This window comes from Alosa pseudoharengus, unplaced genomic scaffold, assembly GCF_046254945.1.
Source record: "Alosa pseudoharengus isolate Yale_2024_CS ecotype anadromous, Long Island Sound unplaced genomic scaffold, YU_APseudo_1.1 YU_APseudo_1.1_scf_7, whole genome shotgun sequence".
Taxonomy (NCBI): Eukaryota; Metazoa; Chordata; class Actinopteri; order Clupeiformes; family Clupeidae; genus Alosa; species Alosa pseudoharengus.
In genome coordinates, this window is record NW_027468859.1 from 13,333,241 (window position 1) to 13,349,375 (window position 16,135).

At 45.6% G+C, this 16,135-nt stretch overlaps 1 protein-coding gene across 3 annotated transcripts in view; it reads right to left on the minus strand.

The window, feature by feature from the left end:
* LOC143110200 (pleckstrin homology domain-containing family G member 3-like) overlaps positions 1 to 16,135 on the minus strand; it is a 72,226-nt gene that overhangs the window by 12,841 nt on the left and 43,250 nt on the right. For all 3 annotated transcript variants that reach the window (XM_076273083.1, XM_076273081.1, XM_076273084.1), the window contains 5 exons: positions 5,418 to 5,518; positions 2,338 to 2,407; positions 1,847 to 1,893; positions 1,029 to 1,179; positions 459 to 590 (listed from right to left, as the gene is read on the minus strand). In XM_076273083.1, coding sequence (XP_076129198.1) covers positions 459 to 590; positions 1,029 to 1,179; positions 1,847 to 1,893; positions 2,338 to 2,407; positions 5,418 to 5,518 — 501 coding nt within the window. The remainder of the gene's footprint in view (positions 1 to 458; positions 591 to 1,028; positions 1,180 to 1,846; positions 1,894 to 2,337; positions 2,408 to 5,417; positions 5,519 to 16,135) is intronic.

Sequence of the window (16,135 nt, forward strand, 5' to 3'; positions counted from 1 at the left end):
CACAGACACACACACACACACACACACACACACACACACACACACACACACACACACACACACACACACACACACACACACACACACACACACACACACACACACACACCAGACAGTGTATAATGCACTTTCATAAAGACAGACAGCACTGATGTGTTGTGATAAGGCTTTTTATTAGGAGGCCAGGGCTTAGGGGGGGTTTCATTTTTCATTTGACATTTTAGGCTCTTTTTTTTAAAAAAGTTCTGAAGATCGTCTCAGAAGATGAAATGTGTTCAAGCATGACTGAATACTTGTTGTGCATATGACATTTTGGATGAAACAAGATGTTTTCTTGTCTGCAGTTGCGTAAGAGTACTGTACTGTATGAGTTTTCCAAGATTGTTCACGTTTGTGTTTGTGTTTGTGTGTGTGTGTGTGTGTGTGTGTGTGTGTGTGTGTGTGTGTGTTGTTTGTACCTGCAGTCTGACGGCGTGTTCATGCTTCCTCTTCATATCGTTGATGTACCAGGCCACTCCGGTCATGGTGTAGATGGCCTCCTCCACCACCTCATAGCCCTCCTCCTGGGGGTCAAAGTGCTTGGCGATCTCCTACAGGGGGTGGGTAAACAAGCACACAGCATACGATTACTGTTTATGGGGTGTCGCATAGGTTAGTGTATCTGTTTCTCATACACACATTTTGGGGCACAGAAGAGAGAGGCGCCATGCTGGCAATGCTGCATGCCACAGTGTTGTTGAATGGACATTATGCAAGTCAGGCTCTTCTCAGATCAAAGACATATTCCACAGAATACAAAGCAGACACCCAAAGGTATAATGACAACTGAGTTTGGGAGTAAGAAAGATGAGGAGCCTGAACAATCATGTACAGTGTAGAGTTGTTTTAGATTTATTGGGTGTGAAACTGGAGGTGATGGTGGTGTGCCTGAGTATGGGTGTGTGTGTGTGTGTGTGTGTGTGTGTGTGTGTGTGTGTGTGTGTGTGTGTGTGTGTGTGTGTGTGTGTGTTTATGGTCTATCTGCTGACCTGTAGCAGCAGGTGGTATTTGAGGATCCTCTGGACGGGCTTGAGTAGATAGGAGCCCAGAGGGAGTGAGCGCTTCAGAGCCGCCTGCCGCTCACGGAAGAACTTGGCCAGAGTCTTATTCCTCATGCAGTCTGTCAGAGCAGCCACAGAGCTAAAAAAAAGAGAGAGAGGAGAGAGAGAGAGGGAGAGATAGAGAGAGGGTACACAATGTAGAGGAAAGATATTTATAACCATTCTGCAGTAGAACTGGGAAATGGGATAAATGTTCTGCATCTTGCATGGAGGGCCCTGGGACATTTTATCTTATCCATTCATCATCTCTTGCACTTTAGGTATTTGTTGGCACCTCACTTGCTCCAAATCATCTTGCTGTTTGTGTTCCCATTCAATCAGATTTGGAAGATTAGGACCATGTTCACCAATTATGTATGTAAACATCAAAAATAGAAATATCACTCGGCTACAGGACCATAAATGGCATTGCTATAGTCTCTCTCCCATGGTTGTGAGCTAAAGGGGATACAGTCTTTCACCAGTAGATGGCGCTGGTGAACCATGCTTACCAGAGCGGGAGACAGAGATACATTTCTGGTGCTTACTATCTACTGTAAATGAGTTATTTCAATTTGCAATGGGCAGCTTCCATTTGAAGACTTTTAATGTGAAAGAATCACCATTTTCAAATGATTCAGTACAGAGGTAGTCTTTGGAAAGAACATAGCATGTTATGATGCCCAGTGTAGTTCAACTTTGCTCAATTTAACACAAAGACTTCAACAGGTCATGATTGATTTTCATTTTCAGTGAAGGTGACTTACTTTGGGTAGTTGGTGCAATATTGTGTGTAGATCTCAAAGTATTCACGCTGTGAAACACAAGAGACCAGGCATGTCAGAATAGATATCATTCCAGACAACGTCCACAACTCTTACCTCACATCAGTATAAGTATAAGTATAAGTATATATATATATATATATATATATAAGGAAATTTGGTAAAATCAAAGCTGGACAAAGCTAATCTAAATCCTATATTGAAATGCGGAAAAAGTTTGAGTTCTGGTACTGCACAATACTCAAATGGACTGGAAACTAAATGGCCAGACAGGGCCTACTTGTAACCACAGGGCCCCTAGTGGACAAATAATCAAATGAAATCAAATGCCTACCGATGTAGATGAGCAGCCACAGTGATTACTATAGGGTATTGTCATTGACGTCAGTGACATACTCAACAGGTGAGTAGCCTATCAGGTGTGTGAAACTCCCGCTGCAGGGGTGATGTGGGAGTGAGATACTGAGACTCACCTTAAGCACGAAACACCTGGCGATGGCCACAGCGTCGTTATCACACATCTCCAGAGACTGAAGCAGGTCACTGCAACACACAACACAACACAGGAGGGCACTGCTGTTAGACCGCTAAAGCCCTCCGCACACAGAGCTGCTGACATTAGTGCGCCGACACGTTCTGTGATTTGCCACGCGCATCAACGGCGAAACTTTCAGCTGACAAGCATTAGAGAGACAATGGATTTTATTGAACGTCGCTGACAAAAATCTAGAACTGAATGGTAACGGACACGGTGTGGGTGAAAGGGTTTGGCGGTGGTGTGCGGGGTTGTGTTGGGTGGTGTTGCGGGGTTGTGTTGGGTGGTGTGCGGGGTTGTGTTGGGTGGTGTGCGGGTTGTGTTGGAAACTGCATCAGGACCGAGTTAGAGCAGCTTCAGTGCAGTCGGTATGCAGTGCATGCAGAGTCAGAGTCTAGGACTGTGCCAGTAAACCACCTCACACACCATTCACGGGCTGCTCCGTCCCTCTCTCTCCCTTCACCCCACTGACCACAAACACACACACACACACACACACACACACACACACACACACACACACACACACACACACACACACACACACACACCAATGTACACACACCAACTAATGCACAAACACACAAGCACATAAACAAACAAACACACACACACATAAACACACACACACACTTAAATACACACACACACACACACACACACACACACAATCCTACTGCAGCCGGCAGCTTGGAGACGGATGACAACAAACAGTCCCCAGCACCGAAACCCAATAAGCTGCCCAGATGTGTCTGCCTGAAGTTTACGGCCACTGTCTCGACGTGTGTGTGTGTGTGTGTGTGTGTGCGCGCGCACATGTGTGCGTGTGTGTGATGGTGGAGGAGGGGTTGGCACATAAACGTGGGTAAACAGGCCCAGGCGACCTCAGTAGGGATCTCCTCTAATCAAACGAAGATGGCCGCACACATCTGAGACGATTTGGACAGAGTGAGTGAGAGAGAGAGGGAGAGAGAGAGGGAGAGGGACAGGATAAACAGAGACAGAGGGAGGTAGAGAGAAAGAAAGAGGAAAGTCACAGAGTGAAAGATGAGAGGCAGGACGAAGGTGGACGATGTGCAAAATGGATGGCCGAGAGATGAAACGAAGGCAGTGAGCATCAATCACACACACACACGAGAGGGAGTAAGGGGGAGACGATGAGTACAGGAGTACAGCTCACACCGCATCAATGGCAGGCCAAGAGGGACAAACGACAAGAATGAAGAGAAGAGCACTGGTGGAGGAGAAGATGGAGAGACCAGAGGGAGGAGAGGACAGGGGGGACAAGAGAGAGAGAGAGAGAGAGAGAGAGAGAGAGAGAGAGAGAGAGAGAGGGGAAGGCCCTGAAACCCATGTAGCAGACCGTAAAGGAAGTGATCCAATCGGCCTGGAGCCAAGCCAAACAGGAGAGACCCCCCCCCCCCCATGGGACAGATCAGCTGAATTTATTGGCCTTACATACACACACACACACATTCCCATAAGCATCACATCAGAGGGAAATACCACTGTGGCATATGAAGATTCATTTCACACAGGGTCCTGTCTCAGTCATGCACAGTCATTTCACACAGTCGCCATTTTGACAATGGGGCAGTTAAAACTGATGGAACCATATATAAACAATCCATGCAGTCTATTCAACTGCTCCTAAAGAAGTCAAAAAGTGACAGGAGATACGGTGCCTTCATTCAAATCTACCTAAAGATTTCATGTTGAATTCATGATAAATAAGTGCATAGAATAGATGAAGACAGCAATGAAACATGTCCTTTCTCGGCTTCATGTACAGCAAGCCTATACGGCATGCTCTATGTGAAACGGGGTGCAAACGGCAGCTGTAAATGTGGTCATATTATTAGTATGAGGTATGCTGTCAGCACGTGGTCCTGGGGTGTCACTGCTAATGACTTATGGGGGCTTGCAGATGGAGTCTGTCTCGACTGGTGTGTGTTGGCAAATAGAAAGCAAACAGAGGAAAAGACAGACCACAGACTCTTAATGTCATCAGCAGGCGCCTCGCTCGGAAGAGCGTTGACATCTAGAGAGGAAGGACTATGCGTGTGTGTCTGTTTGTGTTTATATGACTGTGGCAGAGAGGCAGAGAGAGATAGAGGGAGAAAGGCAGAAAGCAACAGCTTTGTTTTGTGTGTGAGTGTGTGCATGTGTGAGTGAGTGAGTGAGTGAATTAGAGAGAGAGAGAGAGAGCATGTGTGCATATATAATATATACATATACATTCATACATATACTGTATGTGTATTTATACGTACATGTATATGTTTACACACACACACACACACACACAGTGTGTGTGTGTGTGTGTGCGTGTGTGCGCATGTATGTGCGGTTTGTGCATGACAGTCTCCATCCATGTGTCCATGTGGAGGCGTGGACTGGACGGCCAAGGTCTGAGCAGAGCATGAAACCTGCTATTTACTCTGGAACCAGACCACGCTTCCCTTTGTGGTGGCAATGGTTCACTCAAGGATTGCCTCTGTGTGTATCCATCAGGGCCCACTGTGTGTGTGTGTGTGTGTGTGTGTGTGTGTGTGTGTGTGTGTGTGTGTGTGTGTGTGTGTGTGTGTGTGTGTAGGTCAATGACAAAGGCACAGTGTATACTCCAATAATCAGCCCATTGTGGTCAAGGCCAATTGTGCTCCCCACGCATGGCTCAACAGAGATGTCCCATTAGCCGTGTAATGTGTACATGTGTACAAACAGGACAGCGGCCCCGCGGACCCCTTGGCTCGTGTTACCACCTTCCCCGGCCAGAGCAGCAGGAAGCTGGGGAGGGGAGAGGAGGGACGCTGGAAGTGGCTCTCTGGATGTGGCTTAGGTTTGTGGGAGTGTGTGGAGGATGTGTGAGCTCCACAGGGAAGGAGGAAGGACAGGAGGTTGCGTTTGTCAAGGGTAAGTGATTCATAAGGGGAGAGGTGTGTGTGTGTGTGTGTGTGTGTGTGTGTGTGTGTGTGTGTGTGTGCGTGTGACTGTGTGTGTGGGTATGTGAATACTCACCTGTTGAACTCATAGATGTCCTCGATGTTTCCAAAGAGAGCACACACTTGCTCTGGTCGTATGGGGAGGTCACTGATGTCTATGATCTGGGCCAGATAGTCCTGAAACACACAAAGGCATCACTCGGTCAGACTAAAGACTCACTCACAGAATCTCATGCACACAATTTTGTGTGCACACACACACACACACATACTACATACACACAAACGCTATCATGAATTATTCTATGCAGTCATGGTTAGGTTAGAGAGACCATCTTTCCAATCAACAAATACACACATCAGATGCATAACACTTACTGTATCTCTTATGCGTGCGCTCCGATAAGGCTTACAGTAGATTAAGTTTACTGTAGATGCCGGCTTGCGCATCCTAATATAGTGCAACTGTAGCATTTGCACAGATTGCAAAGAGAGCTGAGTGACAGTGTGGTTTCTAAGGGGCATTTTAAGTTGGGGTTTTTCCATTGGTTTGCCCTCCTGCCTCTTCCTCACCAGCTGTCCACACACAAGGCCTGGGAGAGTGACTGGACACTCTACAGTAATCTCTATTGCATCATCCTCTTCTCTCTCTCTCTCTATCTCTCGGACATCAAATGGTCCTCCTGTGATGTCACACCAGATGGGTGACCATGGTGACGTAACAGTCACCCGCTTCCCTGACCGAGCCACCATCAGCTCATAATACCAAAACAAGTTATCGGATGTTGTGTTGGGTGGAGAAAATCACTGTGTCAGACTAGGACAATATTTGGCGGGGCGGGTATTCTGAGGATGGGGAAACAGCATGAGAATGACAAATGTCCTCAAAACCACACGCTATTGGTGTAATTCACAGTCACTTACATGGAACGCTCCATGCATCATCCAGTTGAAACTGGAAAATCAGGTGCTACACAGCTGTTGGTTGGCAGACTATTAAAACAAAGAAAACAGACTGGAGCACACTGATTAAACTTTACTTTACGTTTCAACATGTCTGTGTCTTCAGACTCTGTTTAATCAGTGTGCCCCGGCCTGGTTTCTTTGTTTTAATTGGGTAGATTGATTTTCTGTGTAGGCCTACATGACGTACACTTGAACTACTGAGTGAGGTGAACTTGAATTAGTGAATGAGGTACAGCTGAACCACTCAAAGTGCCATCACACCCTCTCAGCAACACCTTTCCTCCATTCCTGAATCCGAGTGCCAGTCCGCACAGCAGGGGTTTGGCATACAGCCACTACGGTGGCCAGCGAAGGCCACTTCTCATCACCTTTAAATAGGAGGCCTTTTTCTGACCCAGGGTTAGGCCCGAGGCGTCCTTGGGTGGCGCTCCGAGGCCACGATGGCCATGAATCAGCAGCGTGATAGACCGCAGAGAGGCTCTCTGTGTTTAGAGATCTGCTGGGCACTGCACTCGCTGCCACGGCACTCCACTGACCAGAATAAACCAAGGGCTTAAGGGCTGTGAATAAAGTTAATGCTGCCAATTACCTGAGTGTGTGTGTGTATGTGTGTGTGTGTGTGTGTGTGTGTACACACATGGGTGAGTGCATGTGTGTACCCATGTGAGTATGTACCTGTTGTGATGTTATGTGCAAGACAGTGTGTGCAAGGAAGTGGTCAGATTGTGGCAGATAGTGGATGTACTATACACACCAATTTGGAAACAACCGTACACACACATAGTGTCAGCATCTTAATTACTTTCTACACCCACAAACCACCAAGAAGTGTACATCAAAACAGGATGTAAGAGCAGATTACTATCCATGCAAAGTTCCCCCCAAAGGCTAAGCTATATGCTATTCAGTTGTATGTATACGTACATGTACAGTATATTCCAGTCGTACTGAAAACTTCACCGATTGACGTCAATGTGGTCCTAAACAAAAGGGTCTATTTTTGGATGATAAATCATTATCATCCAAAAACAGACCCTAGGCTGATGTTACTGTAGATTGGAGTTTCCCTTGGAAGGAGAGGTGCAAACGCACACCAAATACGAGGTGCTGGCAACTTAGAGTCAGACTTAGTGAAAGGAGAGTGAAAGGAAGGAAAGGAAAGTGCCGAACACTCCAAGTTTAAAGCGAAATTCTTTATTGAGGAAATAACGTTTCGGCCGGTCTGTCCTTCAGATCGCTGGCCGAAACGTTATCGCCTCAATAAAGAATTTAGCTTTAAACTCGGTGTGTGCGGCACTTCTCTCCTTTCACTAAGATTGGAGTTTCCCTTCATTTTAGTTCCTTTCATAGAACCAATGACATGTTTTGTTGATTATGTCGATTTTTGTCTTTGAGGCCTTTGAGGTCTGAGGGACTCATATTAGTGATGCTTTGAGGCAGGGTTATCATCGTCCCCTGCCATTCCCATCGCCCCGCAGGGACCTTCCAGCCACCTGATGGAAGTTCCAGATGCATGCTGGGATATTAGGTGCCAGAACTCTTTTCTCTGACTCAACATATTTCCCCTCAATATGCACACATAGACACACGCGACAAGCAAAGCAAATCAGACCCACTCAAAAACATATGTAAACACAGGAAGATATTCTTCACATGCTCATTGCCTGTAAATAGGGCACACTCGAGCCAAGTCACGTGCAGTGCGCGCGCACACACACACACACACACACACACACACACACACACACGCACACACGCACACACGCACACACGCACACGCACACACACGCGCGCACACACACACACACACGCGCGTGCACACAAACACACACACACACACACTCTACCATGACACGCGACGCTACAGTTGCACTGGTCATATACTGGGACCACTGGGACCCCACAACCAGTGTTCGGTTTCAAACCACTGTGTTTCCCTTTCTTGCCATTCCACTGAAAACCGCAAACCAGACTGGCCCCCGTAAACCAGGTTCAGCTGCCGACTGATTTCATACTGCAACTCAGAACATATACAAAACATTGTCTGGATTCATGACACAGTTGTCCATTTCAGATGGTTTCTAGGACTAAAAACAGATCTCCAAATGGCGCTGGGGTGTGATGCTAAACTTATTCAGCAGCGCACATTGCATTTGCAACAGTCAACTGAGTAACAGAATCGAACAATAGTGTGCCACGTCTGATCATGGCTACTGGGCAATCCAAGAGCCATATGCAAATAATAAAGCAAGAATGAGTTCTGATCTATTCAAAGTAAAAAATATTTCAATCTGGGCTGCATTACCCACGAGTATTGTTGTGCTATAACCATCGAAACCAAGAGAGTTCAAAATAATAGATTCTCTAACCATTTACCTATGGAAGTGGCATTATGGGAATTGCTCAGTTATCAGGTCAGTTGTCAGAGTCTTAGCCAGCTGGAACTTGAAACATCTACTGCTTTTCACCAATCCCTATGAGACCGGAAAAATTGGACACCGGAGATAGCCTCAATCAACTCCGAACAGGAATTACACAGAGAATTCAAAAGGTGTAGGTTTTCAACCAGAAAACTACTCAGTCGTCCAAAGAAACCATCAAAAGGATAGCAAAGGTCTTTTGGATCGGGCCATGAATATCTCCCCAAATTTGGATGCGGCTCCAGGTCACATGACAGTGCTAATACCAACAATGGGCTCCGTCTGGAGACAGATGAAATCGGAGGAGCTGAAATTTAGGTCACGTTCACAGCTTCCCATGAAGAGCCTCTGCTGCCTCAGGGTCTCACGCTTCGGAGCTGGAAGTTGTCTGTGCATAACCCCCGAAAAACGGAAAAGCCAATACTCCCCGAGCACCCTGTCCAATTACCTCACAGCCGCCAAGGTTGGTCTACGCAACCTGGCGCCCTGTTCTTTTTTTCTTGTTTTGTCTTTTATTTCAAGTGCCGGACCTGGTGAAACCCCCTTTTCTAGGCATTCCTCTGTGTTTTTTTGTTCTTTTCTGTCTCTTTTCTCTCTTTTTATTCACGTTTCCAGAGAGCGAGCGCGTCGAATTCTGGCCCGTGCCAAACCTGCGTTCATCATTAGGGTGCTCTTGGGGCAAAGCGCTTCAACCGAGAACAAAACACAGAGCTGGCCGAACCCCAACATCCACACAGTGGACGAAAAAAAAAAAAAAAGAGAGAATGTAATGACAGCTTAAGACGCAAAGGGGGGGAAAGAAGAACATGAATGGAAATATATGGCTAAGAGTAAGAGAGGGATGATTTTTCGGCCATGTTGTGTCTGGTTGGCGGCGACAGAGTGCTGCTTGTGGCTCTGCGGAATCTGCTGTCCACCACGGTCCAAAAAATGATAAGGTATGGATCAAAACAGGAAACAGAGGCAAGTTTAACAAAAAAAAAACTCAAACTAAGTGTGTTTTTTTGGGGGTAACTAAATCCTCACCACCCCTTCTTCATTGAGCTATTTTACATTTATATCACATTTTATTCATTTCATTAGTTTTGAATGAGCTTTCATGGAAAGCAAATCATAGTTCATCAAGGACATACACCCTTTATGCATTTGCATTTGAACCAACAACCTTCCTCTTCTACGACATGTTGGCTCCACGTCATCTGAACCAGAGGAGGAAAAACGGGGGGACTCTAGCCAGTTGGACGGAGAGTAAGGAATTAATATCTTTTCGGGGGCTTCGCTGCATGCCCAACCACCGCTCGCTCGCTGCTGTTGTTGTGGTGGTGGTGGTGGTGGACACTGCTGGGTGAGGAAATGGCTGTTCAATTCTGGCCGGCGAGCCTGCGCTTGAAATTCTGTTTGATATGACAGCCCCGCCGCATACCTCTCGATATCTCACAACAAGGGGCTGCCGGGGGTGGCTCAGGCCTCAGATATTTATTCATCTGCGGTAGTATCAATACATCCCAAACGAGTGTTCTCTGCGCGGCTTCTAGCCTGGGAAAACACACTATCAAAGCTGCACATTCCGGCAGAGGCGCGCTTCTGCGTTTGATGGTTTGCGCTCAAGAACCTCTCCTCAGGCAGTCTGTTCTTCCTCGCTGGTCCGCTAGCGTCACCAGAAAAAACAAAGCTTCACTGCAGACGCAAGAAAGATTTATGAACTACGTCTTGGTGATGTGAAACCAGGTTATTAGTTTTACAATTTTAACTTGGCTCTTTATGCAGGTGGTTACATGTCATGGGGATCTTTTCCAAAACAACAGCCATGAACCAGGCCACATGATTCATCCATCCACCTGCCCATCCACCCACATACCCACCTACGCCTCCATCCTTCTTTCCACCCACTCATGAAAATGGAGACTTGGTGTTGGAAGCCTTGGTGTTGCAAACGGCTGGCATAGTACTAGTGGCCCTCGCCCCAGAACGAGATTGTATTATTAATTTTTCAACATTATTCTGGTATAATTACACTGCCAGACCGGGGCAACATGTAAGACTGTGTTAACAGATCCTATGCCAAAGCCCTCAAAGGGACCTCTCTCTCGAGACCCACTAGGCATTTCAACACCCAGACCCATAGCTCAGTGACTCAACACCTGGCTCCAGCTAAACACACACACATGAAACACACACACATGAAACACACACACACACATGAAACACACACACATGAAACACACACACACACATGACACACACACACACACACACACACACACACCATTCCAGCTAACGGTAGCGACTGGCAGGAGGAAATGACCTCATCTCAATGACAGGAGAATGGGCCTTTTATTTCCCCTCTGCCTTATTGGGGCTTCAGACTATGTAGCACCACACGCTAACCACAGTGCCCCGGCAACGTCAGACGACTCCCCTTCGGCCTGCCAAGTAACAGGGCGGGACTGCTGAAGGGTTCGCTAGCTCTGCCAGTGTATTTAATAACTGTGATGGTCAGTTGGCTCACTTCAAAGCCTCATTGTAATAGAAAAGAAAATCACCTCATGAACAATGAGCGATGCAAAAGCACACAGTTGTAGCAAAATTGAGGTCAGTGCTCACGGACACGTCCACTCACATACACATTTCAGGGCATAAGAAAACAGACATTAGCAAATTCACACGGAACTGAAAGAGCTCTGAGAACAAAAGATGAAACTGTCAGCCATCTTGGTCCGCTTTTCATAAGGCTGTACCTCAAGCATCAGCTGTCCCTCAAGCAGAGCGAGATGACCAATGGCACTGCAGGACATCAATATGCCAAATGCACATTAGCCTTCAATGGGCACACCTGCCATTTTATTTGGTTTTAGTCTCTGGTTTCGGTGAGAGCAGACTTTGCCCTGCAGTCTCGTCGACTCTGTTGTGTAAACACCGCTTTTATAGAGTGAAGATAACAAATATGAATGATGAACGATGGGTAAACAAGGGGAAAAACACTTAGCCACTCAGCTCTAAATGACACCATTGGTCAACAAGAGTTGCCAAAATGCGGGTGCCATTTGCGTCCACAACATTTGATGAGATGCATAAGGCACAAACTACAGCCAAAGTGTGTTTCTAAAGCCTAAAGCTAATAATTCAAGTTTTTTTTGTTAACATAAGGTAAAAGAAAATACTGTTCTTAAAGACTATCACACTGTTTTTAACTATTTTTCACAAGTTCATGGCCATTTCCATGTGTCCGGGTTGACTGACATGACATTTACATCTAAAATATCACCATGTAAAATGTATATTCTTATCAATTGTAAATAGCATACTGTTACTTAAAGTTAAGTCACAAAGACAATTTTTCATAATGTCTGTAGAGCACCCAAGAAACTAAGAAAAGAGAAAAAATCTGACATTCTTTTACATTGTTTATTTGTTATTTTTTCCTTACTATCAGGGAGTCCATCAAGCTTAATCTAACAAAGCTTACTTTTGATGAAAATTTGGATAATTATATAGTGAAAAAGGCACCCGTTTCATAGAATGACCCAACAGTGATTATAGTGCTGAAACAATAATCTGTTCTGTACGTACTAACACTGCTGTTACTAAACCAAAGCCAAGAGAAGGCAGATACAGTGATTATGAATGTGTCCCTGTTTCTAATGCATAACATATGAATGGGATTCAGCATGTATTCTCCCTCCAGCAATTGTAGTCAGGTGCTGTATTTCAGCCAACTAGTCAGCCCACAGGCTTAAATATATTTTGAAGTGAGTGTGTTAGTGTTGACATATGTATGCCTGTGAGTGAGTGTGTGTGTGTGTGTGTGTGTGCATATATAATTTTCTCCTTTAGCTCCCTCTCCGCAGAGAAGAAAACTGAAGAATGGGTAAACCGTGGGTGCTCCTAAATAACACAGTGCATGAAGCTGCCTCGTAGCAGGCTGGCATATGAGGGATGGTACCGAGCGCTATAATGAGCACTATGCTGAGTGCTATCTATAAAAACACAGTGAGCAGTGCCACCTAAGTGTGTCTGTGTGTATGTGTGTGTATGCGTGTGTGTGTGTGTGAGAGTGTGAGAGAGAGAGAGAGAGAGAGAGAGAGAGAGAGAGAGAGAGAGACTAAGTATGTAAGTGTGCACTTCTGCTTTAGTCCTTCGACTGGTTTGTTGTGAAGTGCTAACCAGACAAACCATCACTTGGTGGCTATGAATGATGATACCAGCGTGCGTGTGTTTGTGTGTGAGAGAGAGAGTGTGTGTGTGTTTGTTAACTTGTAGTGTCGAGCAGCCAGGATCTTACACCACTGACCACAATGGTTACACAACAGGATAATCCGCATGTACAGGATGTCTGAATCTAAAAGGGTTAATTATAGTGTCCAGTCTGCCGTCCAAAGTGCTCCCAGATCATTCACAGGAGCCCGGTCTGCTCCACACCAGTTCTGCCTCATCATTCCACTTTATAATTTTACTATTCGTGGCCACGGACCTTCGCTCACACAAACCACACAGAATTGTGAACATATACATACATCTCTCGCCATGGGCACAAATCACACATACACAAATCACACATACACAAATGCACACACACACACACACCTCTCTCACTCTATATCTTGCACACAACAAATCTTATGTGTCTTCATTACTATCAATCACACACACACACACACAACACACACACACACACACACACACACACACACACACACACACACACACACACACACACACACACACACACACACACACACACACACACACACACACACACACACACACACACACACACACACACACACACACACACACACACACACACACACACACACACACACACACACCCCTTAATGCCTTCCCTAAGCCTGTCACACTAATGTGATAACAGGCTTTAGTGCATGATGTTGCTAGGTTTCCTACCCGCTAGTCTGACAGCATTACTGGGCCACTCAATGCAGGCCATCACCCCTATCACAAGCATAACTGGGTCTGAAAGCCCTTCCAATCTAGTCCAGACTACGCCAGACTACACCAAACTCAACAGAAAGGCCCAAAACAGGGCAGCCACAGGCGCGTGGCTCCAAACCTCTCAACGGTCCCTCTCTAGAGGAAGTTCTTATCTATGAGGAAACAGGCCCTTTAGGAACCTTTTGGCTCTGCGGGAGATAAACTAGAAATACTTCCGCAAATGAAAAGGGAACCGTCACGCTGAATTATTCTGTTCCCGTCCCAAATGGTGGACTTGTGACCCTTATTTGATTTGTGAGTAGATAAGAGAACTTTACTACCTGTGCAGATTAACCTATAGCTTGATTATAAATCAGTCAGGAATCATGGGAGTTCTCACAGTGAACTTGGTAGTCATGGTAAAGAGGATCATATTCAGTTGTGAGTCCTTGTTACTGTGCATGCCTGTGCATTGCATACAAGCCTAAAAAGTGAACACTTAACATCTTGCAGATCATCAATCAATCAATCAATCAAAATTTATTTGTATAGCACTTTACAACAACCAGTAGGCGTCCAAAGTGCTTCACATCAGAGACTAAGAATAAAAACAGCATATCAAGCAGTAAAAACCTGTACATGTAGACTTACATAAATAGAATTGTCACACCACTACTGCGTATTAAAAGCCATTCTAAACAAGTGAGTCTTTAGTTTAGATTTGAAAATAAGCTACCCCCACCGTTTATACCTGGACCTTGGGACCTCTAACACCAATTGGTTAGAAGACCGCAAAGACCGGTTGTGCTCACGCAGTGTTAACATCTCGGATAAATATTCCGGGGCCAGGCCATTAAGGGCATTAAAAACAAACAATAAAATCTTAAACTCTATTCTAAAACGCACAGGGAGCCAATGTAGTGTGTAAAGAACAGGAGTGACATGTTCGCGTCTAGGTGTGTTTGTTAAAAAGCTTAACTTTAGCCAGGAGATGAAGCTGGAAAAAACTTGTTTTTACCACATTACTGATTTACTGTTCAAATTTTATGTTACAATCAAAAGTAACCCCCAAATTTCTAACAGCTGGCTTAAGATATGTAGCCAGAGCTCCCAAACTCAGAGCTGGACCGTTTGGTGTCCCAGCAGGATTGAAAATGATGCACTCAGTTTTGGCTTCGTTCAAGTTAAGGACATTTTGTGATAGCCACAACTTAATATCATTAATACAGCTAAGTAGGGAGTCTAATGCTGCGCTGTCATTCAGTTTCATAGGCAAATAAATTTGCACATCGTCTGCATAACAGTGATCATGCCTAATCCATTCATCGTTGAGCCACTATGCATAATAATGGAGAATAACAAGATGCAGAGAGCTGGCAGCAGAGAGAGACTTCTCCAGGATCCTTGAGGATTTGAAAACAGTGTGTTTCAAAGGCACTGACGTCAAGTGCAAACCTGAAAGTTAACTGCTTTAAGACTTGTGGCACCATATGGAATTGGGAAATGAGGTCTTGCTCAAGCCCACTTGAAGAATTCTAGGAGGTACTGTAGACAAATCACCCACGCAGGTTATTGGGCAATGACTCTACCTCCCCAGCCAAGACTGTTCAATCAAAACATCCCTATTGTGAAATAATAATAAATAATAATAATCTTAAAAAATATTCTGGAATAATCTTGAATAAAGATGGCCTCCTGTGCTACAACAACCTACACAACTTTATTATTTAAATAATAATAAATCGCCACAACCTAGCATATATATAGTGTGTGTGTGTGTGTGTGTGTGTGTGTGTGTGTGTGTGTGGCTACAATCTACAATCAGTAGTGTGTGTGTGTGTGTGTGGGGGGGGGGGGCTTAGTGTGCCAGGCTACAGGTCAGTGGTTCTGACCCTTGCTGTTGTCTGGAGGGGGGATTACCTGTGGTCAACTGCCCCCTACTATCACCTCCCCCTCCTGTCCACAAGAGGTGGGACAGGGGAGCCAAGGACACGCGTGATCTACTGGCGAGAGGTTCGGCAGTAAACCACCGGTCATGTGAGACCATTCCGAGCTTTGTCCTCTGACGAACCAGCTTATGGTCCATCACACACATTTGCCCGCACACACACACGCGCACACACACATACACACGCACCCATGCACGCACACACGCACGCACACACACACACACGCACTAGACCTAAAGCTCTCGGCTATGAGAGACAGCAGTAACCTTATTTAAATGTCTCAGGGGTTTAAGAAGGGCGAGCTTGGCCAACCCCAATGATCTCCGATCACACCTCTGGGTTAACTGTCTTCCGCAGGTTAAATGCAGTCCACCCTTGAGTGACTGACAGGGCTACCTACTCTTCAAATTCAAAGACGTTTCAAGGACTTCCCAGGCCTGCAAATTCAAGGACCCATGTTTTGAGACACAGATCCATGTCGATTAATTATCGACGTGACAATTGATACGGAGTTAATGGTCGCTAAC